Source organism: Mastacembelus armatus, chromosome 8 (assembly GCF_900324485.2).
Source record: "Mastacembelus armatus chromosome 8, fMasArm1.2, whole genome shotgun sequence".
Classification (NCBI taxonomy): Eukaryota; Metazoa; Chordata; class Actinopteri; order Synbranchiformes; family Mastacembelidae; genus Mastacembelus; species Mastacembelus armatus.
The window spans coordinates 9710933-9736316 of NC_046640.1; the positions used below are offsets into that span (position 1 = coordinate 9710933).

Sequence of the window (25384 nt, forward strand, 5' to 3'; positions counted from 1 at the left end):
GTCCTGTTTGTCACTTTTTTCCATCCTGGTGTCCTCCCTCATTTTCGACAGACTGTACAGATCGTGTGCATGATTACTACATAGTTGCTTCCACTGAGTTAAGCAAGAATCTGGTGTAACTGCTCTATCTTTAGCCTTCATACAACACATACCTTTTTTGTAACAATGGACAGGGTTGTTGTGTGCAGCCTTAACACAGAGCTGCTCCCTTGGGTGGCAGCTGCGGATGGTTGCCGAGATGAGTCTCTTGGTATTGTCTGCCAGCAGCGGTTAATTACTGTTGGGCTGGGTTTTCTTTCTGTTTATAGTAGCGGACTGTGACGACAGTAGCTCAGGGTAAAGAGCACTAAACATAAACAGCGCAGGTTACTTTATGCACACACACGCCCGACATTTTAAATAAAAATTAGTCAATTTAATTGCCACTTATAGAGTTATGTATCTCGCTTGAAGAACTTTTTTGCAAACAGAAATAAACAGGAGTTGCAGGCCTTGCTGCCCAAATAGTCATGACACCTTTATCATGATGAACACAGCAAAAATCAAGCCGTTCATAGACGGGCAGTGTTTTTTCACATTGTTTACACTAAGGGGCGCCAAATTCAATTGACTGCTTGTCTTCAGTATTTGGCCTTGGGTATATCCTAACTCAAAGAGACAGCAGTGTCACACTGTGGTCAAATGCAGAGCAAGTTCAAGTGTATGCACTGACTTGAAAACCCCCCACAAGTCTTCTTTTCTCTTGTTCCGCTATGCATTGATTTTTATGCAGTAGCATGGAGTTGCACTTTTGACTTTAGTTTTGCCTTTGGAATCAGCAGAATACTCTCAGCTAAGAACATGCTTAAGGATACTCATAAAGATATGTCTTTATTTCCAGAAGCCAATCAAAAGGAAGTTGAAATATGGTATGGTATTTGTTAATGGATGGTACTGTGTCTTGTGCATGTTTAATGTTAAACACTGGGACTGCAGTGCATTCAGAAAAATTCAGACCCCTTCACTTTTTTTCCAGTTTTGTTATGTTGCAGCCTGATACTTTAAACTCATTTTGTCCAATTAACCTACACTCAGTCGCACATAATGACAAAGTGGAAACATAATATTAGGAATGTTTGTAAGTTCATTAAAGATATCACATTTACATAAGTATTCAGACTCAGTACTTAGTTGAAGCACCTTTGGCAGCAATTACAGCCTCAAGTCTTTATGGATGTGATGCAACAAGCTTTGCACACCTGGATTGGGGGATTTTCTGCCATTCCTCTTTGCAAATCCTCTTCAGCCTGGTCAGGTTGGATGGGGACTGTGGGTGGACGGATATTTTCAGGTCTCTCCAGTGGTCTTTGACAGGGCTCTGGCTGGGCCACTCCAGGACATTCCTGTGTTGTCTTGGCTGTGTGCTTAGAGTTGGTGTCATGTTGGAAGGTGAACCTTCGGCCCAGTCTGTGGTCCTGAGCGTTGGGGAGCAGGTTTTCATTGAGGATATCTCTGATCTTTGATCCATTCAGTTTTCCTTCAACCCTGACCAGTCTCCCAGTCCCTGCTGTTGTAAAACACCCCCACAGCCTGATGCTGCCACCACCATGCTTCACTGTTGAGCTGGTACTGGGCAGCTGATGAGAGGTGCCTGGTTTCCCCCAGAGGTAACATTCAGAATTGAGGCCAAACAGTTCAATTTTGGTTTCATCAGACCAGAGAATCTTGTTACTCACAGTCTGAGAGTCCTTCAAGTGCTTTTTTGCAAACTGCTGTCATGTTTTGCACTGAGAAGAGGCTTACATCTATCTGCTGTGCCATAAAGCCCAGACCAGTAGAGGCTGCAGACAGTGATGGTTGTCCTTCTGGAGCTTTGTCACATATCCACACAGGATCTGTGGAATTCAGTCAGAGTGACCATCAGGTTCTTGGTCACCTCTCTTACTAAGGCCCTTCTCCCACGATTGCTCAGTTTATCCGGGCAACATGCATTGCCAGCATGAGGTCTTCTATAGAGAGGTGTGTGCCTTTCCAAATAATGTTCAATCAACATAATTTAAGGAGGCTCCAATCAAGGTGTAGAAATGTCTCAGCAATGAGCAAGAGAAATGGGAGGCACCTGATCTAATTTTCACATGTTGCTGCAAAGGGTCTGAATACTTATGTAAATGTGATATCAGTTTTTCCTTTTTCATACATTTGCAGACACTCCTAAAATTCTGTTTTCACTTTGTCATTATGTGGCACTGAGTGTAGATTAATGAGAAGTTAAACAATTGTAGTATCAGGCTGCAACATAACGAAATGGAAAGAAGTGAAGGGGGTCTGAATACTTTCTGAGTCCACTGTAGGTGGGTCTTTGGTCCTGGCTCTGGCTCTCGGTGATAACTCAGCGGAGCGTGCTTGTTCTAACGCTGATAGAGCCCATCTGTGCCGCCTTAGTTAGCCGTTCAATAAGAGTTTTGAAAATGACCAATGCCTGAAGAAAATACTTAAGCCAGAGCTTCCACATACACACATGTATTTATACTATGAGCAATTGATCTTCATGTAACTAATTACAGACTAACAGAGTCAATATTTATGGAAACATGATTTTATATTCATAATTAATTTAGATCAATTTGTAGCAATCTATTCCCACCCAAATGAGACACATTCATTCTTTTTTGATCTGATGCCCTAACACACGTAAATTTTCACTGACTGGTAGTTTTACTTTTAGTGGCCATGTCATTTTGGTGGTTTGTCATTGGCTGAGTGACATTTAAAGCTCCTCAGAATCATCAGAAACAGCTAGCTCACAACAAGATGTTTCACTAAACTAAGCTCTACATCTCATATTTTTCCTTATCCATTCATTGTTGCAGTTTCTTTCAAAGTAGTAAAGAAATCCATATTACACTCCGTCCACATGTCTGTTGTTTCATATACAGTTGTTTTATTAAACCCTTCTAAACTTGGTTGTTATGAGGTACACTCTGGTGATTATTTACTTTGCATATTCTTCAGGTCTTGCACTGTGTAAAGCAAGATTTGGGACTCTCTTTGTATTTTAATATATTTACAATTTCTTACATTAAAATTCCAAAAGTACTATGTTAAGAGTGAAGATTATGAACACGTGTGTTTGGACTAAAAGGCTATATGAAGACTGGGAGTGTCTGTGCACTGTATGTTGAGACACATGGACATAGCAGATAGCTTCCACGGCTGGTGATAACAGTCCTGTGCCACAGTGTCTTCAGCTGGGCCCCACTGTCCCTTACTGTGTCTGCATGTATGTTCTCTGTTGTACTATTACAGCAGGACTGCAGCACTTCAATATGTGCACCATGAGTTGGATTTGTTGTGTTATATCATAATCGACAGAACAAATCAATTTTAATTTGCCCAGTACTTCGGTTTGGAACCAAAAAGTCCTAATTGCAAATCTAAAATGCCTAATATTCACAGCAGCCTATTTGCTAATTAGCAAATATTAACATGCTAAAATGCTAATCTCCCTGGCCTGGTCCTCTTTGGAAGGCCTTCTGAATTTAACATCAGTGTCTGTGTTTCTTGTCTCTTTAATAATTATTAAGGTGGGCTTTACTACACTCTTATGAAAAGATGTTCGTTTCTATAGAAAATCACTAAATATAACTCCTTGTCATGGATCCAGTGTGTGATTTTTCCATTCTGTTGATGTTGTTGCTGTCACGCTTTGATGTTCCCACTTCCATCAGTCTACACTGCATCTCCATGTCAGTATCTGACATCAGAATGGGCTGGACCACCAGCATTCAGCTCCACTCAGCTGCGGAAGATGCCTCACCCTATTGCTAAGATGTCACCTACAAACCAAGTGAGCTGTAATGAAGAATGTTTTATGTGTTAATCTTCTTCCTTAGGATAATCAAGAGGAGCAACCCTTCCTATCATAAGGGAATCCCCAGTACGTAAACAAGATGATGTACTAACTGATACTGTACGTTTCATCCCTTCTCTGGCCTCTTTCACCCCTGTGTGCCCCACGGACAGGATCAGGTTCAGCCTGCTGGTCCACAGAGGTTCTTCTTACTGCTACAGACCGGGCTTGGACCTAATTCATTCTGATGGGGTGGAGTGGGCAAACTAGGGCTGGGATATCCCTGTATCAAGGTGTCTCTGGATGATATGACTACTTGCCTGTCACACAGGCCTTATCTCCCCTAACACCCCATCCACCAGTTTGCTCAACAACCAGACATCAGCGCTTCTTGGCTTTGACGTAGTTTCATATGGGTGTTCCCACTCCTCTGCTTCTGTCTCTGTACACATCTTTTCATTTGTCCTAGCTCACTTTATCCCTGGGCTCGCCTAGGCTGACAGAACAGAGATCGTCCTGTTGCCAGTGCTGGAGACCAGGTGGGAGTACCTGCACGCAGGTAAGGGTGTGGCCTTCTCTGGATTGGGATCAGAAACACTTAATGGCACTACTGAACTCCAGGGTATAGGTCAATGATGATGGCTATCTAATGTAACCTGATAGGAGAGCAACATACTGAGCTTTTATATCTTTTCTGCAATTCTAGGATTCTTTTGAGGGCTGAAGATATTTTCTAAGAAATTAACCCTTAAAAAACTTTGCTTGTTCGCTATTCTGTAAAGATATTTAACTTTTTTTTTTTTTTTTTTTTTTGCTCAGTAGGTTATTTTGGCTTTGTGCAAAAATATCTGTACATTCTATTATAGACTCAATAAGTTTACATAAAAATATTTGTGTGAATAGAATTTGTTCACATGGCTAATACTGTTTCTTTATCAATTTTGTGCACAAGCATAAAGTGAATATGAAGACTTTTTGTTTTCTACTTAGACATCTCTTGTCATGCTGTTTGCAAAGAGATATTTTAGATATTTGCAATTTTACAGAAAGGTGCCAGGCTTGCTCACTTGTATATATTTTGTATTAAGAAGTTTATTTCTGCATTTCTTCTTTGACATTTGACATAACTCTAATAGCTACATAATATTCAAGGTTTTTTTACTGAAGAAAACGGAGGTACCCGACTGAAGATGGGTGTAACCTAAAGATAAGGTTCTGTACATCTTCTGTGTAAGCTAAGCTATAACATCGTTTACATTCTTAACGGCTGACTGATTATCTGTGCCGAGCTGCGGCTCTGTAGTAAAACTCGTAGCGTTCGTGTGATATTTTCATCAAAAGTGCTTGAAAAAGGTTCAGGCCTTATTGGTATAAGAAACTTCAATAGTAAAAAACAGACCCTGACTAGTTGATTATAGAAAATGACACTTGAGCTATGACTGAGAGTATTGAACATACAGCACAGATTCCTTCATTTGGATGTTGTGCTCACTGCGTTAACTATCAATAAAAGAACTGACTGTAGATGTAATGGTCATGGTCCTCACCCCGGTCACTGGTTCTTTCTGCTTGTACTGAGCTGAGAGTAACCACGGTGTATGCAACATTTTCTATATATTACATACTGAATATTAAGTGTTTTGTATGTTCAGTCATTTCTTTGTTGTGTTAGGGAATGCACAAACGCAGCTGAGAGTTTAAGAACAGACCATTCAACATCTGAAAACCATCAATGGAAAACAACTTCAGCTTTGAGGAGGTGAGTCTGTTGTTCTCATGAGTAACATAATCTAATATTCACAATCAAATGCTGGAAATGAAATAAAAAACACAGAGCTTTACAATTTCAGCAAAATTTTCAGCCCAGGTTTACTGCAGGTAAGATTTATAACAGCTTTCTAGTGACAATCTTCTTAAAACTTTAAGCTGGGTACAATTGTCCTCTGAGCTACTTACAAAGAAAAAAAACTAAGATCAACACTGTGGACTTTAAATGGGGTCAGTAAATCCTACAGCATTGCATACTTTTCTTTTACATTTCCATGTCCATGTTCTAACTTTCTTCCATTATCTTTCTTTACTAGGGCAGTGACATGTCTTATGAAGACAATGACTCAGCCTTCCCCTCTCCAGTGAGACTGTGAGTTCATACCCTGTGTGTTTAAGCAAGACTTTGTTACCTGTGCAGGCTGCACTTGTGTGTGTGTTTCTGTTAAAGGATATCCTTAAACATCTACCAGGCCCAGCAGCTTCTTCCACTCATGTGATTATATTGAGGTTTAAGTTGTAATAGTTAAGGGTTCTCTAATCAATATTTTTAGCATAGTTTGTTTATTATGAAGGGGGTCACATGTACACAGAGCAGCAGAGAATTATGGCCATTATGACCTTGTGGGTCACCGCAGGTCTACAAAGCATTATATGGTCTTTAGGCTCATTGTTTTTGGTTTTATGGACTGAAAGTTTACTTTTTTTTATTTGTTTCCTTCTGCAACATACAGCTGTTTTAAGAAAAAGAGCCCTGAAAACCAAATTTGTCCAGTACAAAGCAGCAGAGTGACACTGTTAGCCGCTAAAGAGCCAGAGGAGTTGGTGGAGATCAAACCAGAGCTAAAGTAAACTGAATATTTGACTTTCATTTGTGGCCAGAAAGACAAATCCAAATAAATGCTAATGTTGCTCTGTGTCCGTTGTACAAAATAAGAACTTTAACAGCAAATGAGTTAACAGGTTGTGAACTTACTCATGTTTTTTTTTCTGCTTTCAGAAAATGATCATAATTACAACTATAATATAAGTCAGAAACTGGTAAAATAACTTGACTAAAATGTAAAAGCAGAAATGGGGCCATGACTGGAGCATGACATAGCCAATCTTAGCAAGGAGGTGGGATTTGTAGAAAGTCTGTGCATAAAAGTGCCTAGGAGCTCAGGGTGAAGTGTTGCCTGGGCCAAGCAAGAGTGGTGATAAGAAATAGGTTGAGCAACCCTCCCCTCTCGTGGTGAAGGACCGAATCACACACTTTCACAAGGGTGGGAAATGTCATTTACTTTAATGGAAACCCTTATTTGGATAAACCAGTACAACCAGCTGTGATAGGGTGTTTAGTAAGTTTAGCTGAGACATAAGAAGATCCATAGCGTTTTTAATGTTTTCTGCATCTCCACCAGTTCTCCACCAGGCCAAAATGACATCTATGAGCAAGAGAGGAGGGTGGAGGAGGAAGAGGAGGAGAATGAGCGACCTGTGGAAACCATTGTCATCCCCAGTGATTCAGAGGGTAAACTCTCCTGAATGTTCATACAGCTGTGGATTCAACAGAATTTAACTTGTGAAACCTGTGCACAAATTTTATTTCTTTATTTCAGCTTATCTGAACCTGAACACCAATGCCACCACTAGAGGGGATGCTCAGGTTAGTCCACAATCTTATCAGGTGCAAAGGTTCCTTAATATAAATCAGCATTATCGACTGTTATTTACTAACCACACTGTGTTACCTCAGGCGTATGTGGAGCTGAATGAGCTCCAGGGCAACACCTGGCAGGAGACTAGCCGCTGGGTGGGATACGAGGAGAACTTTAACCCTGCCAAGGGAAAATGGGGTCCTTCTCATGTGTCCTATCTCACCTTTAAGAGCCTGCTCCAGGTCCGCAAGACCATGAGCTCAGGTGACTGTGAATATATTAAATGAAATTGTATTCAGTGTATATGTAGTTCATTGAATCTGACCTAGTACAAGAGGATAGTAACACACGATCTCACGTGATCTTAGGTGCTGTCATCTTCGACCTGAATGCCACCAGTCTGTCTGCCGTGGCTGAGAAAGTTGCTGATGAGCTCCTGAACAAGAATGAGATTCGTGCAAGTGATCGGGACGACCTGTTGAGAGCTCTACTAATGAAACGCAGGTAACACACAAGACCCGCTGTTTCTCTTGTTCCTACAAGATGATAATGCTGTAAACATGTTTGCAGCACTTAATACTAACTTTATGTTCCCTTACAGTCAGTCTGCAGAACCTGTGGTTACTCCCTCTGGAGACATTGAAATGCAGACCTTTTCTGTAATAAAGAAGGTATCATTTTGTGGTTTTGGTTGAGATTTATGTACTTTCTAATTATTTTGGTAATCATCAGTTTATTGTACTGTATGTTTATTGATATTTATTGTTCTGGTGCACCATTATTCTTACAGAGAGACAGCTCTGACAACATGGAGGCCTCAGTTGTCCTCTCAGGTATGGACATGTTATTCTGCATTAATGCAGTTGTGTGTCACACATCTCAACCAATGAAAAGATGCCCTCAACCCTCAGGTTCTCTTTTTATATATGAGTCTGAAGATATACCTAAAGAGTGATGTTTCCAACAGGGGTCCTGGATTTCCTGCAGAAACCAGTTGTGGCCTTTGTCAGGCTGAGTGACTCTGTGGTGATGGAGTCTGCTTTGGAGTGTCCCGTACCTGTTCGCTTTGTCTTTGTTCTGGTGGGACCTAGCGCAAGTGGAATAGACTACAGTGAAAGTGGGCGAGCCATGGGTGCTCTGATGGCTGACTGGGTGAGACAGTAGAGAAGGAAGTAAGCTAGCTCTAAAAATGTAGCAGCCTACTTTGTTTAGGGTAGTAAAAGCTGTTTCTGTATCGCTTTGGTCACAGGTTTTCTGCCTGGAGGCTTTTTTAGCCAAGACTGACAAAGAGCTGACCAACGCCATTGCTGACTTCATGGACTGCAGCATTGTGATTCCTCCTACTGAGATCCAAGATAAGGCAATGCTGGAGCCAGTTATCAATTTCCAGAAGAAGATGCTGCGTGACAGACTTCGCCCCAGTGACACCCGCCTTGCATTTGGTGACAGGCTCAAAGGTCAGCGAACTGTACAGTAACTGCAGCAGCAGCATCAATTGGCAAAAGAAGCAAAATGACTGTATAGGAAATGTTTTTTTTTAATTTGTGAAATTTCAACATTGATACATATTTATAAATTTAATTATTTATTTAAATTTTAATTAATTATTTTAAATTTCTTTACACATGGAAAACAAAAAAAGAACAAACACAAATATTGCCTGTGCTTAAAAAATGAGAAAGATTACTAATAAAACTAATTTAAAAGCAGGAAAATAAGTAGCGTAATCAATATATCAGTTTAATGTGTTTGATTTTTTTGTAGTTGAAGAACCTGCAGTGGGGCCGAGAGAGGACCCTCTGGCCCGTACTGGCTATCCTTTTGGTGGAATGGTGAAGGACGTAAAGCGCCGTTACCGCCACTACCTCAGCGACTTCACAGATGCCCTGAACCCTCAGGTTCTCGCTGCCGTCATCTTCATCTACTTCGCTGCCCTGTCACCAGCCATCACTTTTGGAGGACTTCTAGGTAACAGACAGAAATGGGTATAATGTCTCATGCTCAGTTCTTGTATAGGACTTCAGCGACCACAAATAGCATTAATAACGGTCTCTCTTGTCTTACCCTAGCTGACAAAACAGACAAAATGATGGGTGTGTCAGAGCTTATGGTCTCCACCAGTGTCCAGGGTATCATCTTCTGTCTTATTGCCGCCCAGCCTGTCCTTGTCATTGGCTTTTCTGGACCACTGCTGGTGTTTGAGGAAGCTTTTTACTCTGTATGTACAAGTTATTGAATGTTAAGGCCCCTTAAATCTGTCTTTAGAAAGCTAAGTTTTTCTCCATTAACATCTGTTTTAATTTCTTCATGCCATACTAGTTCTGCAAGAACCAGAATGTTGAGTACATTGTGGGTCGTGTCTGGGTGGGGATGTGGCTGATAGTGATCGTGGTCATCATCGTCGCTGTCGAAGGCAGCTTCCTGGTCCGATTCATCTCCCGCTTCACCCAGGAAATCTTTTCCATCCTCATCTCACTCATCTTCATTTATGAGACTTTCAATAAGCTTATCAAGGTTTCCTAACCGCACCCCCTTATCCATTTCACATCACATCATTATTTCCTTGCCATTGCTGTGTTGTCTTTTTTTCTGGCCACTACCAACATCTTGTCTCCTCTTGCTCAGATCTTCCAAACTCACCCTCTGATCCTGAACTATGATCATCTGAATGACTCACTGGACAACCCTTTCAAGGCACTTGTAAAGCCTCATCTCGAACACGTTCCAGGTGGGAACTTAACCGTTCATGAAATGGAGACTGAGAGGCCCTACCCCAACACTGCCCTGCTGTCTATGTGTCTGATGTTTGGCTGCTTCTTCATTGCATTTTTCCTCCGTCAGTTCAAGAATGGTCATTACTTCCCTGGCCCAGTAAGATTAACTTTCCATGCCCAGAAACTGTATAGTATTCCATAGTATTAAAAATAAGAAATTCATTATGATTTTTATAATGCTGTGTCCTGTGCTGTCTATGTAGCTCCGTCGTTTGATTGGAGATTTTGGGGTCCCTATTGCTATTTTCATCATGATTGCTGTGGACATCAGCATTGAGGATGCTTACACACAGGTATGCATTGTGCAACAGAGTATGTAAAATATAAAATAATGTTAAGTTATTCCTAAAAACCCTCATACCCAATTTTAATTTATCATATATGACTTCTGCAGGCTACTGTAAAATTATTATTATATGGTTTTCCATTTCATTTCAATAAAAGAAAATAAGTTCATTATTTTTATTTTATTTATCTATTTCATTTATTTATTGCTCTTTTCTTAGAAGCTATTCTACCTCAGGTCTTTTATAGCACTATTTTTATCTCTTTTTACACTCTTGCCATTCTTGAAAATAAAACATTCTTGTGCTGCAGTTTTTATAACCTTGAATCTAGACATGGACCTAAAGGCCTTCAAATTTTTAAAGTAGAAGAGAATTGTGATATTTCAAAGTGAATTTTGTATAACAACATCTGTGCAGTTTGGTTGACATAATAATGCACGTGGATAATGTGATCTTGAAGCTGTCGAAACATCCAGTCTCCACCCATGCATTGTTAATGAATGTGTTATCACTGAAACATCTGTAAATGGAAAGGTTGACAGACCATAACTTTTTATGGCACATCATACAAGTTAAATGAAATATGTACTCATGGTCAAAGGTGTGCCTTTGTTTGGGTCTTGCTGTGGTGAAAAATTAAAATCATCCTGTGTTCTTGTAGAAACTGGTTGTACCAAAAGGTATTCAGGTGAGCAACCCAGACAAGAGAGGATGGTTCATCAGTCCCAGAGGAGAGAGGCAGGAATTCCCTGTCTGGATGATGTTCGGCTGCTGTGTACCTGCAGTGCTCGTCTTTATACTCATCTTCCTCGAGTCCCAGATTACTACGTGAGTGGCACTATAAGTCTCTTTACCGTGAATGTGTTTGCCTCTGTGAATTATATTTACATACGATTATGAAGACATGACAGTTCATGTTTCAATGGTCTCTGTGCATTTCCAGACTGATTGTGAGCAAACCTGAGAGGAAGATGGTAAAAGGATCTGGTTTCCATTGGGACCTGCTCGTCCTGGTTACCATGGGGGGCATTGGCTCTATTTTCGGGGTGCCTTGGCTGAGTGCTGCCACGGTGCGATCTGTCACCCACGCCAACGCTCTCACTGTCATGACCAAAGGCCCGAAACCAGAGATTGAGAAGGTGATAGAGCAGAGGATCAGTGGCTTGCTTGTGGCCGTCTTGGTTGGTAGGTGCTGCCATCTACAGTGCTGATATGGACACAGCAGAATCTGAAAAAATGTCCTTTACAGACCATTCACTTTTTCTGATTTCCAGGGGTTTCTATTTTCATGGAACCGATACTGAAGATGATTCCTATGACGGCCTTGTTTGGTATCTTCCTCTACATGGGTATTACCTCGCTCAGTGGAATCCAGATGTGGGACAGGATACTTCTGCTCATCACACCTAAGAAATACCATCCCTCTGATGCCTATGCCACCAGGGTATTTATCCTCTACACATATTACTTTATTACTTTACTCTGATTATTTGCAATATATTTCCATGTGGGACATCCTTATGTCTGAAGCTCTTGCTGTCATATACACTAAACTTTCAGGAGAATAGGAACTACCTGTATATTAAATTCATTGTGTTTGTTTTGCAGTTCTTTGTGGTCATTTTGGGTCTCTTTATAGTGATTTGGTATTTCTTTGTAGTCATTTATTATTTTGTGGGTCTTCATTCTGCAGGATATGGTGGTTTTGTGTTTTTTTTTTCTTTGGCCCTTCAATAATCCATCCATCCATCCATTTTCTATACCCGCTTTTTCCTGAAAGCCAGGGTCACAGGGATCTGTTGGAGCCTATCCCAGCTCTCTCTCGGGTGAAAGGCAGGGGTACACCCTGGACAGGTCCCTTCAATAATCAACAACAGTAATAATTTCTATGAAAGATTCCTATGTACTCATTGTCAAAGGTGCATATGCATGTATAGGTGTTTCAATTGTCCCTTGTTGTTCAGTGTCCCTTGGCCAAATACAGTTTCCCTGTAACTGAATATAAATTAATACTTTCTCTGAGTTTATGTTAGCTTTGGCTCCTAGTACCTTTCCTAATGCCCTCCACTGCTGGCTTGTTGTGCAGGTGAAGACACTGCGGATGCATTTGTTCACTCTGATCCAGATCATGTGCCTGGCTGTCCTGTGGGTGGTAAAGATTAGTCCCATTTCTTTGGCGCTGCCATTTGTTCTCATTCTGACTGTCCCTCTACGCATGTTCATGACCGGCAGGATGTTCTCTGTTATGGAGATGAAATGCGTAAGTATCTGTATCTGTTACATGCACCTCCAGGCTGAGGCACTGATAATTGTATTATTCGATATGTACGTTAATTTGCTGTATGTGGATGTGTTTGTGTCACAGCTGGATGCAGATGATGCCAAAGTGACATTTGAGGAGGAACCTGGACAGGATGTGTACTATGAGTCCCCTTTTCCATAAAAGTTAAGTTAACTCAGGTCTCCATTGCCAGTAATTACATGAAAATAAACTACCAGATGTCTTTAGAGGGATGTATTTGTAAACAATACTTTGGAGTTTTAAACTGTTCTGTTAGTTTTATTTATCTTAAAGGAAATGACCTCTCATTTCTAGAATTTATAAATTATTCCTGTGACTGAATCTGTCACGCTGAACCACAACAAAGAATCAATACCATAGACCTTATTGTCATCATAATGTGTAAATAACATGTCCTGAGCATCTCATTTCCCACATTTCATTTTTATATTTCATCCTTTCATGTGATAGTGTTTTATGTTATAAAAATGCTTCATTTTGTTTTACTTCATTTCTTAATATGAGAAGTATTTAAAATGTGAGTTTTTAATGCAGAATTAGGATATAGATTTAAATGGACTATCAGTGCTGTCACATTGTAGATCTTCCCATGTTATAATAATGTACAATCCAGCTTACACACCCATAAATATTTTTTTTTGCGGACATCACTTGTCTTTGCCCCACACAGTAGCTTTTAATTATGTTTTAAATTGTGTTACTCAAGTTTTCCTCCTTTGATATATTGTGTATGGTTTTCAGAATAATTTGGTTGTCCCTGATAATTTAGAAAATATTTAGAACAATGTATAATGCACTTACAGTATGTCTGATTTAAAGTGTGTAACTATTTCCATACAAAATGAGATGGGCAGAAATCGGTAGATGAGATTTTACTGAGCCCACTGTTGATCTGATGACATAATCAGAAAAACGTTTGTAAATGTATCTTATTATGTTTTTTGTGCCAACGATGTGTTAGTGTGCTTAAAACACTGTACATGCTTTTGATTTTCACTTTATTAAGAATAAAAACATCTTTTCAAAAATATTTCTGTATCACTTACAGCATATTCACATTTTTACCACCGATGGACAGCAGGGGGTTATTCAATTGGGCCATGCTGCCTTCGGAGATAACACGGAAACGCTCACTCCCGTTTTGGAAAACACAAGACAGTGTAACTGTTTTTAAAAGTTACTTTAAAACAAGATGACAAAATTATGCATTATGAAGCTCCATACTACACTTTTTCAGGCTGCATATAGTAAAACTGGTTCTCATATGTAATATACATTCTGTAATTACTTACATGTGATTTAGTAAAGAGTAAACATTAAAAATCACAATGATTGAAAACTGCAAATCCTTAAAACAGAAGCCAAAACATATTAAAATGCATGATATTTGTACATATATTGCTTAAAGGTATGTCTGCTAATCAAGAGTGCCTAGATGAGATGATTTTCTAAATGTATTTTACTGGGTGATGATTTGTAGGATCATGTTGTGTGTTATGGATTTGCTATGTGATCGATTGTTTATCTTTTTTGAACAGTTTTCACACAAATACGGTCAAATCCAACAAGTGTTCCCATGATTGTCTGCTCTTGGACGAAAATGACAACATTTCCGACGGCAAGCAAAAGCAGCACAGTTTAACAAGGCCGAGTGCCTGAAAGTCATTTGTTTTCCCTGAATCGGACTGACTGGATTGGACGACAGGGGGGTCCGCCCACAAACACACAAGGTGGAGTTGAAAAGAAAAAACATGCTGGGCCAAAATGAAGCTGTCAAAGAGTGATTACAATTTGCTAAAAGACGTTTTCAGTAATGTGAAGATGCGCGTTGGCAGCTCCGTGGAGCTATTACATAGTTATCTCTTTAGGGAAAACTAAAACAGATGAGTGAAAAGTATAAACTCTTATATTACTTTTATGTATGCGGGATCGTCTGCTTGTATTAAGTTAGACAACCACTAGCACAGTTTGGTTTTCATGAAACTTTCCGCGACTTAATAAAACACTTCGCTGAAGATCAGACAGAGTCGACTTCGCGGAGTAAAAACTGAGCGCCACGGGCTGGGATCAGCGGTGCGAGATCAGGGGGAAAATGTGGCTGTCTCGGCGTAGCGAAATGGTTGGATGGGTAAAGAGGAGCTACTGCACGTTGAGTGGAGGGAGACGGCGAGTGAGATGGAGGCGGGGGGGAAGGACCATCTCTGCGGGGACTGGAGCCCAGGACCGACGGCGCAGTGCTGGCTATCGTTCAACCCTCCCCTTCTTCCTCCACAACGAAACCCAGGCTCACGCCGAGAGACAGGTAAGCCAAGACAACAGCCGCTCGGTTTCATAATACGTCGAGAGAGCGCGATAAACAAAGCAAAATAAGCTACTAAAACCATAAATACAGCCCTAATGTTTGCTTTTGTTTTCTTATAAAATGCTCCGCGCGGTAGCCTCTTTGTAGCAGCGAGACAAACCGACCGCTGTGGCAGGGTACAGACTAGGTCGGCCATACCCGAATTTCTCGTCCTCTACAGCGGGGAAGAAACTGGATGTAAGACCCGGAGTTTAAGGTGATATTTTCTTTAAATTACATCTATCGACTGGTTTATGCTAATTCTCCTGCTCCAAACTCGGCTATTCATATTGTAAGTGGGTTATTTGCGTGGGGGAATTAACGGTGGTTTCCGCGCCGAGACCTCCATGCGGCTGTTGGCGGAACAGCCAGCCGCCTCTCTCGGTTAGCCATCAGGGATCTCGGTTTAATATCTCACCGTGCAGAGACTCGCCCTCTCTCTCCCCCTCTCTCTCTCACTGACTACCCCAGAACCACCGACGACCGAGCTCGGAGAACCCGCCTTCTTGTCCTCGCTTATGCGCTTTTGGACCGAGGGAAGGGAGTCTGCGACGCCCTGGCTTTAGTTTCAAGCTCCGTTTTTCCTCCGTTTGCAGTGCGCCATTGGACCTTGTTACGGTAGGTTTCCTTGTAGAGCAGAGCTGAAGCATGGCGGACCTGGAGCTGTTTGTCGCGCCAGTGAAGCCACTCAGCCTCGGATGTTACCGTGTTTCCTCCGAGCTTTAGCCATTTCTTTCGGGTACAGTTTACCGTCTACCCGCGCGCCGTGCGGCTACACCAACGCTTTGCTACAGTAAGCTCGCGCCTGTTACTAACCGTTAACCGTTAAAAATATTTTCCATTTTCCTCCTTCTTCCTGCGCCTCCGCAGGTCCTTAAAACCCGCCACCATGAAATTTATCTGCCATTATTACAATTTCTTTCTTAAAAACAGAGCTAGGTCTTTCATATATTTACAATATTTTATTATTTAGCACTTGCGGAAATTACACCCGCTAACGTCGTCGTTTTAAATGGTTAGTAACGTTAATGTACTGGCCCCGGTTCTAACGTTACAGCATAGGAAACGGTGGGCTCTTAACAAGTGCTTATTTCTGTAGTAACATTTTAACATTTTTTTAAAAAGATATGGCTACAAAAACGGAAGAAATGTCCACTTTGAGCATTATTTGGCGTGTCAACTTGCCCTTGGTCGTGTAATGCCTCAGCTGCCAGATTTTTTAAAAAACAATCCATATGTTTTAATTAAAATGAAATTTAGGAAACATTTAATATTCTATCGGCTCCGAGTGTGCGTTATGGCAGCTCTGTCGTGACATAAAAGGTGATATCGGTGGCTTTGATGTTAGCTGGCTCACATCGTGGACCCCACAGTGAGAGCTGGTGCCATCAAGGACACGATGAGCAACGAGCAGCCGCCATCATTGGAGCACAGCTCGGCTACGCCTCGTTGAAGAATGCACTAGGTTTTGTTATAAAATCCCACTCTAAAACTCCAAAAACCTGTATAAAACGATCTGTAAGTGGGTTTATTAACTGCAGGCGAATGTTATGTGGATTTTTCTCGCTCCAGTTTGCCTAAACACCCGATGAGAAGATTATAGGGTTTGCATGGCGGAGCAAGATCCGCTTCCAACGGTGATGAGGCGCCTCTGTCGAGTGGCGCATTTGGCTGCAGTGCTTCCAAGCCACCATTCCCCTTCGTCGGAGACCGAAAGCAGATCCCCCGTCCGTGGTCAGCTGGTCGCCTACAGCTGCCTGTCCGTCCACGTCCATTTGCTTCCTCCTTCCGTGGATCCTCCCCAACCTCCGCTCCGATAGAAAATCCTCCATTACCGAGCAGACCGGGGGAGAAAATGGTCGCTCCTGTGCGTTCACGATACTTTTGTTGTGGAATAAGAACAGTACTAATACACCAAATTCCGGCTGGCAAAATTTGCTCGACGGAGACTCCTGTTGTCGTAGCTAGTTGTGCTAGTTGAAGCCCTCCGCAGTGTTATTTGAGATTTGAAGCCGTCACAAGCAATAGCCTATGTCTCACCATGTAGCGTAAACGTTTAAGGGGCGGTGTAATGAACATAAACCATGATCCCGAGGCAAATTTAAATTTCACCGCTTAAAAACAATAGGTTAACTTTTTTTTTATCACTGATGAATCACATTTCCTACAAAAATAACGAAAATTATATTAATATTATACACGTGAATATAACATTATCCTAAAATGTTGAGATTTAAAAATGCTTTTTTTTTGGTTGTAACAGCTACAAGGACATGGTGTGCATTTTATTTCTCTATAAAAGATCTTTTTGCTTAAAGACATCGGGTTTGATCAATTTATTTTTGTTTCTTTTGTAGATAGTAAACAGTACAACCACAAATGAATGGAGAAATGGAGGCAACCACCCAAGAACAAGGTGGGATCTTGTACTTTTCCCTTTATATTGACATACATTATTGTTTTTTTTTTTCCTAATGCAAATATTTGTCGTCATGAAAATAAAAGCATAGCATGTTGATCCTATAATACACTTCTAGCTTCTTGGTTGTGAGGTTTTGTTCTGTTAGTTGGACAAAATGTAACTTCAATATGTAATTCACATTTTTCACTAGTTTCTTAGAAACATCTATTTGAGAGAATGATCAGCAGGTTGATCAATAGTCAAACAAATTGTCAGTTGCATACCTAAATTAAGCATGATCACAGACATATTGATGTTTACTGTAGTTAGCGCTGTAATCGAGCAGTTCTGAGTGTTAACTGTTTGATTCATTCACTTTTGGGTCATTTTTGTCGACTCTCTGTCATGACAGTTTGGGCACAGGATGACCTCCTAAAACTGCTTGAGGCCATGAAAGTGGCCCTGCCCCAGAAAGACCTGACAAAATACAAGACATCAGAGTCCCACCTTGACTGGCAGAAGGTGGCCTTCAACTCCTACACAGCAGAGATGTGTAAGCAGAAGTGGCAGGAGGTCTCTAAAGAGGTGAGCCAGGTTAAGTGATATTATTGTTGTTTATATGACTGTTGAAAATCATATTTAGTGCATTGAGTTTGCTTGTTTTTTCTTTCTTTTTTCTTAACCACAGATTCGTAAATTCAGGACCCTAACAGAGCTGATAGTTGATGCTCAAGACTATATCAAGAACCCTTACAAGGGAAAGAAAATAAAAGTAAGTTAAGATGGATATTTCACTCGATTAAGAACTAGTAGTGTAAGGAAAAAAACTCAGACTTTTTACAATGCTTTTTCCCTGTGATATACAGAAACACCCAGATTTCCCCAAGAAGCCTTTGACTCCGTACTTTCGCTTCTTCATGGAGAAGAGGGCCAAATATGCAAAGTTACACCCTGAGATGAGTAACCTAGACCTAACTAAAATCCTTTCCAAGAAGTACAGAGAGCTGCCTGAAAAAAAGAAGGTTGGTCAAAAACAAAAGTGACAACTATGATATTTAAACTTGGTATTGTTTGGTACAGTTACAGAAATTCAACAAAAACACTGTTTTCTTTTCTACAGAAAAAATATGTTGATGACTTCTTAAGAGACAAACAAACATTTGTGCAAAGCATGATGAAGTTCAGGTGAGATTACATATAACTAGTATTACGTCCTATCCTGTAGCATCTTTACGGATAAGCATGATTATTGATTATGATGTGTAACTCTAGGGAACAACATCCAGACCTTGTGGAGAGTATGACCAAGAAAGGATCAAATGTACCAGAAAAGCCCAAGACACCTCAACAACTGTGGTACAATCATGAAAAGAAAGCTTTCCTCAAGGGACACCCAGATGTAAGTTTAGGAATAGGATCTCAACATGCAGAATGCACCAATTTATGATGCAGAACATATTAAGTTTCTTTTCTGATATCAGGCAACCACCAAAGACATTAAAGATAGTCTTGGTAAACAGTGGACACAGCTGTCAGACAAAAAGAGACTCAAATGGATCACCAAGTCCCTGGAGCAGCAGAAACAGTATGGGGTGAGGCTGAAACAATGTGTGAAATGTTAAAATAGAGGGTTTGACAAAAATACCATGTCAGTAAAAGTATTTGTGTTAGTGTTAACTGTCAGTGTATGCAATATTCTAGGAGACAATGAGGGAATACATCCAGCAGCACCCAGAGTTAAATATGACTCAAGAAGATATTGTAAAGTCCACCCTGACCAAGGCCGAGAGGCATCTGAAGGACAAATCTGACGGCCGACCTGACAAACCTCCACCGTGAGTTACAGCTGCACATACACTGCTGACACATCTGCATTACCTGGGCTCTTGTATTAGAATTGAGTTATTAAAATAAAAATACATTACTGCTTTTAGAAATGGTTACTCGATGTTCTGTGCGGAGTTGATGTCGAGCATGAAGGATGTACCCAGCACAGAGCGCATGGTGATGTGTAGTCAGCGGTGGAAGCTGCTTAAACAGGGGGAGAAGGACAGCTATCAGAAACGCTGTGAACAGGTGAGTTGAAATCCTCAACTTACATTCTTAAAAAAAAACAAGTCATTGAATTTTGTCTAAATTGTATTTTTTTTTTCTTCAGAGAAAGAAGGAGTATGAAATTGAGATGAACAGATTTCTCAGTGTAAGTTGTAGTTTTTGGTTTCTTATTCAGCATTAGTTCTGCTCACGTTTTGCATGAGTTTATTTATATTCTGTCTGTGGTCATCTATAGAGTTTGTCAGAGGAGGAGCAGCAGCGGGTTTTGGGCGAGGATAAGATAGGTTTTAAGAAGGGCGGTGGAGCCAACAGTCCTGCTTCCAAAAAGAAGAACTCCAAAGCAAAGGTAGGCTTATAAAGCAGCTTCCACCCAGTCTATTGAGGTCATTACTCTTCTTTTTTCTTTTTTTTTTAAAAGTATTTCCAGTCCTCTTTCACTTTTGTTTTTCCGCTTGACTCGTATCATTTTATTGAAGAGTTAATGCTGTTTTAAGTGAAGCTTAAGATGTAAATCTTACTCAATTATTTTACTAATCTCAAGAAAAAAATCTCAAGATCATTTGTGTGTTTGTTGTAATTCTAATCCAGATGTTCTCATATCCTTTCCTCGTATGGTCTTGCTTTGAATTCTGTAGGCTAATCCAGAGAAACCCAAAAGGCCCATCTCAGCCATGTTCATCTTCGCTGAGGAAAAACGCCCCAAACTGCAGCAGGAGCGACCAGACCTTTCTGACAGTGAACTAACAAGACTTCTGGCACGCATGTGGAATGAGCTGCCAGATAAGAAGAAGGTAAGCAATCAATGGAATGTCATTTTATATTGCTGAATAAATGTCAGGCCAGTAGAACGATCAGAGTAGCTGCATCATAGCATACATACAGTTTTGTAATTTAATATTCATGTTGTCTTTGTCATTTAGGAAAAGTATAAACGCCTAGAAACGGTCCTGAAGGCAGAGTCAGAGAAGAAGGAGAAGGAGGATCGTAGTCGTTTGCCAGACCCACCCAAGACTGCACAGGACATCTGGCAGCAGAGTGTCATAGGAGACTACCTGGCCAGATTTAAGGTATGGTTGCCATGATAAAACCGCCTTACCTAACTTAATTTTATAAAAGTGGAACAGCGTCTCCTGATAACAACACTACATGTAAAATCTCTACAGAGGTTTGGTGAAATTAATAATACTGAGAATGGCAAAATATACAACAGCACTACTGCTGATAATGAACTGTGGTGATATAACCATTCTGCAAAGTACAGACAAAAAAAGGCAAGTACCTTTACTGTGAACCTCTTGCAGAACGACCGACCAAAGGCTCAGAAAGCAATGGAAACCACCTGGAGCACAATGGAGAAAAAAGAGAAGATTATGTGGATCAAAAAGGCTGCAGAGGACCAGAAAAGATATGAGGTTAGAGACTATTGACTGTGTCCCAACATCTGTATATAGTTTCAGTGGGAGTTAAACAGTGATTTATTTATTTTTTTTTTTTTTGTCTGACCTTAACAGAGAGAACTATGTGAGATGCGCTCACCTGCTGCTGCCATTGCCTCAGGGAAAAAGATGAAATTTGAGGGTGAACCTAAGAAACCACCATCGTAGGTTCAATACATCCCACTCGTGTGTTTTATCTGTTGTTCACAAGCCATTGAGAATCTGTAGATATGATTTTTCACTTTTTTTTTTTTTTTTTTTTTTTTTTTTTACTTCCCTGTATCTCAATAGAAATGGATATCAGAAGTTCTCTCAGGAGATGCTGTCCAACGGAGAGCTGAATCACCTCCCAATGAAAGAGCGGATGGCTGAGATCGGCAGTCGCTGGCAGAGGTTACCTTTGAAGGACAAGGACCGCTACAAGAAGATCGCAGAAGAGAAGCAGAGGCAGTACAAAGTCCAGCTGGAACAGTGGCTCGCTGTAAGGATTGTTTATTTGATCAGAGAAACAAGCCAGGAATTTTCTATGAAAATGTACATGTCTAACATAAACCTGTTGTTCCTCTGCAGAGCTTGTCTTCCCAGGAGAGAAACACTTACAAAGAATACAATTCACAAGTAAGTCTTTTACTGTCACAATTTGCACTGTAGAGCCATATGCTAGGACAGAAAATGTACAGTAAAGTTTTCCTATGATGTTTTCCCTCTTATTGTGTTTTTCCTTGGCATTTATATGGATGCTTCTTGGTTTTTCAGAAAAGGAGGAGTACAGCAAAACCAGGAGGGCCAAAGGCAAAAACCAAGAAATCTGTGTGTACCGAGTTACTCATGCATCATTAATCAGCTGTCACCTCGTAAATCAGCTTTGTGTGACTTTCATGTGGACAGCCACGCCTGACAAATGTCTCTTTCCACAGGACACAGAGGAGGACAATGACGACGACGACGAGGACGAAGATGATGAGCAGGAGAAGGCTTCCTCTGAGGCAGACTCATCTAGCGAGGATGATGAAGACGATGAGGACGACGATGATGTAAGTGATGTTTCTCTTTGTTTTTGTATTGGAATAAGGACATAACATTGATGCTGAATATTATGGTTTGTTCATTTTCTGAAGAAGGATGATGACGAAGATGATGACGATGACGAGGTGGAAGACAAGGAGAACAAGTCTGAGGACAGCAGTAGCGAGTCAAATTCACCAGAAACGTCAGACTCTGATTCGGACTGAAACGGGCCAATGTCGTCCTGAGACGAACTGAGCAGCTGAGCTGAGCCAAGAGTCCAGGGAGCTCTGCCACTGTGCCAACCCTGCTCTCCTCCCACCACCAGAGGGAGCCCCTGCATTGCCTCATCCATTTCACACTCACCCCCTTTTGTATTGCTGCATTGGTGGTCTGTCCCAATTGAGGGACCCTGCCCTTATGTCCAAAATCTGTTTCATTCCCTCCCTGGTGTCACCGTCATCTCAGCACGGGTTGCCGATGTTACGGCAAAAACCCACTGATCTGGTGATGTCATGAACATTTCTACCACTGGTTTCAAGCTTGATTTACAAATTGAATGGTTTAAGCTTAGCTAGAGTTTTAATGTGGAGGTTAATTCAATACCCTCCTGTGTTTGTTTTATCCTTCTGGTAATTAGTCTAAGACCGGTGGGATGAGTTGTGAAGAGGCTTCATTGACTCAAAGAACAAAGTATGGTGGATCACTTTTAGGGAGGGGGTGTGTGGGGTACTGAAAAATTGCACTCTTTGGTATGTTTCCTTTAATATGTTTTTCCAATACATTGTCACATTCTCTATTTTCAATTTATGATGTCGATTTTATCATTTGGTTCTTAGAAAGGTGGTATTTTTTCAGGAAAAAAAGAATCAAGCCATTATGAATGTCTTTTTTTGTTGCTGGAAATTTTCAGAACTTGTTACTTATCCATGTTCTTTCAAAGAGATAGCACCTATAAATTGTTCACCCCTTCCCCTTGACTTTTTAATTTTTGACTGTTTTGCAAAGGTGAGCAAAAGTGGATGTAACAAGGCTTTTTTGACACTGCTCAACAGAGAAGGACTCTAATACTGCCTTCTTTGTAGGAAATTTGCTGAGCACTCATTTTGGGTGTGGTTCGAAGTGTAGCAGACGTTTTAACACAGAACTAAAAGCGAAATTGAATTTCCCAAAATATTTTACTTTAATGACACAAAGAAAACAATTCTCTACAAATGTATCTAGATAAAGCACCATTATAAAACACATGCATTCACCATCAGTAACAACTACAAAACCCTTTTCAGAAGTTAAAGCCTTTAAGCTATGTGGATTGTCTTCTACTTTGTGTTTTTGCAACTCTCCTTGGCTAAGGTGGGGAAGCAGGGACTGAGAGTAAACAGCACTTTTCAAGCTCTGCAGGCGTTAACTAATAGGCTTCTTGCACTAATGCAGATTTACAGCTGTGCCCTATTGTTTGCGTTTTTACATGGTTGACCTTACAGGCTATTCTTTGCTTTGAGAAATGTATTGTACCTTCCCCTGAATGAGTAAAAATTTTACAAGTTATTTGGACTATTCTTTAATGTTGCCATTATAGTGTTTAATCGGGGGATTGATTATACTGGCTTTCTTGATTTCCAAATACAGGCATATTTACTCATCCTATGATTACACACTAATAATGTCCATTCAACTTATGTCAGTTAAAACCAAATAGGCTCTTCTGAGGATTAATTATATTTTGAGATTAGAGTCCCTGTTAAAGTGTCAAGAAACAATTCATCCACTGTGGTGTTTTAAAGCAAAAAGTCAACTGGAGTAGGAATACTTTTTATAGGAACTGTAGCATCCATTGTGTGTCCTCATTGAAAGGCATCAATTAACTGACGTGTCTTATAGTACCTAAATCTGTCAGTTCTGTTTGACTCGGTTAACTCAGAAGTTTGTTCTGGCCTGACAGTGAAAAACAGGGATAACACTTGTTTTCTCAACCTGACTGTGTTTTTATAGAATATGTCATTCAACTGGTGTATGTTTCAGTTATCGTTTATTTGAATTGTCAATAGATTTTAATTGTGAGCTGTTGCGTTATGATCCATGGCATCATTCATTGAGATGTTAAACTGAATGATTTCATGTTTTTTGTTTTTTTTGTTTCTTTTTCTTATTTCAAGTTTGCTTTGAAATTTTAATTGTATTGACTATAATCCGTCTGGGTGTTAGTCTGATGTTTATCCCAAATAAGTGTGCACTTAATGTAAATCTGTCCCTCTGAGCTTGTGTGCACAGAACTGTGTATATATGAGAGTGTGTGTGTGTTTCTTTGCTTTAATGTATGCTGTTTTTGCTGTGTTGTTGCATACTATGATGTGACTGCAGCATGCATGTCTGTGTCTGTGTGGGGACATCATACCAACACCATGAATGTAGATATTGTTAAATGTTTCATTTTTCTCCAAAGGTCTTCAGTCCTTTTTCTTCATGGCACTGTGGTGTCATTCGTTACCTGAAAGTGGACTAATGACAAGGCTTCCCTGACTGTCACTTTTGTATCTACAAGCTACATGGCATCTAAAAATCTGCTGGCAATTGACTTTGCCCATTATGAATCTCATCACAGACTGAAACAAAACCAGCGTGGACTAAATAAAAAAACTGGGGGAGGGGAAAAGAAAGTGATTATCAATCTGAGTAGAGAGGACTTGAGGTAAAAAAAAAAACAAAAAAAAAAAATTGTAATTTTTTTGTAAATACTGTTTTTGTATTGAGTGCGTATTGTTTTGTTAGTACTTTAATTTGGCAAACCCTCATCTGTGACTTCTGATGCCAGAGAAACTTCCCACTCATGGGAAGAATTCTTTGGTTTCATTCACCTGTTTTTGTTGTTTCTTCTCTCCCTTATGTTGGTTTATAGAGATCTCTAAGACAGCAAAGCTTTACAAGTTTGTACTGCTGACCATTTGAGAAAATTTGATGTTTTCTATAGCTGAGGGTGTTCTTATGTCCTTGTAGTTCAAGCATTTGGGCAAATAAAAAGAATCTTTAACAGTTAGAAGCATGTGTTATGATTTAGCTAAAGTTCAAGAAGATATAATAGGATCTGTTTGGGAAAAATGTTTCCACTAGTGTATGGGCAAACCTCATGGTGCACTTTTGATGTTGAGTTGTTTTGGGTTACCCCCCAGTAGCAGCGAAGGGAAAACATAATGCTGCACAATAAAAGTATATTTTAGACTCTAATATTCTTTAGAGCTGAAACGGTTGGTAAGTTGAATGGGAACAACTTTGACAATTTATTAGCTATTTATCAGTCAGAAATGACCTAAAATTTCTAAATGGTAAAACTTGTGGCTTTTTCCCAGTTTCCTATTATTGAAAGCAATGTTTTGGAATGTGGACTCAGAAAATAATCAGCTAATGAATCCATAATCAAAATGATTTGTGTGTTTCAATGCATAATCCCTATGGGGGGGGCCAAATAAAAACTACTGGGACCTCATTACCTCAGTTTGTCTTTGCTGGAGTCCTACACCGCTCCACGTTTTGCTGTATGACAATTTAATTG

The 25384-nt window shown here is 40.3% G+C and overlaps 2 protein-coding genes across 2 annotated transcripts; both read left to right on the forward strand.

Annotated features, from left to right (window-relative positions):
* The first annotated feature begins 4231 nt into the window (after window positions 1-4231).
* Window positions 4232-13629, forward strand: slc4a1a (solute carrier family 4 member 1a (Diego blood group)). The gene is made up of 21 exons (XM_026325482.2): window positions 4232-4388; window positions 5502-5588; window positions 5914-5969; window positions 7000-7109; window positions 7198-7244; window positions 7335-7500; window positions 7605-7740; window positions 7838-7907; window positions 8027-8069; window positions 8204-8388; window positions 8486-8693; window positions 9001-9204; window positions 9306-9454; window positions 9556-9750; window positions 9862-10107; window positions 10214-10303; window positions 10959-11125; window positions 11241-11482; window positions 11572-11741; window positions 12384-12557; window positions 12663-13629. The coding sequence occupies exons 2-21, from the start codon at window positions 5562-5564 to the stop codon at window positions 12738-12740; spliced, it is 2763 nt and encodes a 920-aa protein (XP_026181267.1). The 5' UTR covers window positions 4232-4388; window positions 5502-5561; the 3' UTR covers window positions 12741-13629.
* A 1616-nt stretch (window positions 13630-15245) lies between these two features.
* ubtf (upstream binding transcription factor) lies at window positions 15246-24871 on the forward strand. The gene is made up of 21 exons (XM_026325484.2): window positions 15246-15558; window positions 17298-17356; window positions 17754-17926; window positions 18030-18113; window positions 18208-18363; window positions 18462-18526; window positions 18614-18740; window positions 18823-18933; window positions 19043-19176; window positions 19276-19417; window positions 19500-19541; window positions 19632-19742; window positions 20032-20187; window positions 20317-20463; window positions 20698-20808; window positions 20908-20996; window positions 21124-21313; window positions 21403-21450; window positions 21589-21642; window positions 21750-21866; window positions 21951-24871. The coding sequence occupies exons 2-21, from the start codon at window positions 17320-17322 to the stop codon at window positions 22062-22064; spliced, it is 2208 nt and encodes a 735-aa protein (XP_026181269.1). The 5' UTR covers window positions 15246-15558; window positions 17298-17319; the 3' UTR covers window positions 22065-24871.
* The last annotated feature ends 513 nt before the right edge of the window (window positions 24872-25384 follow it).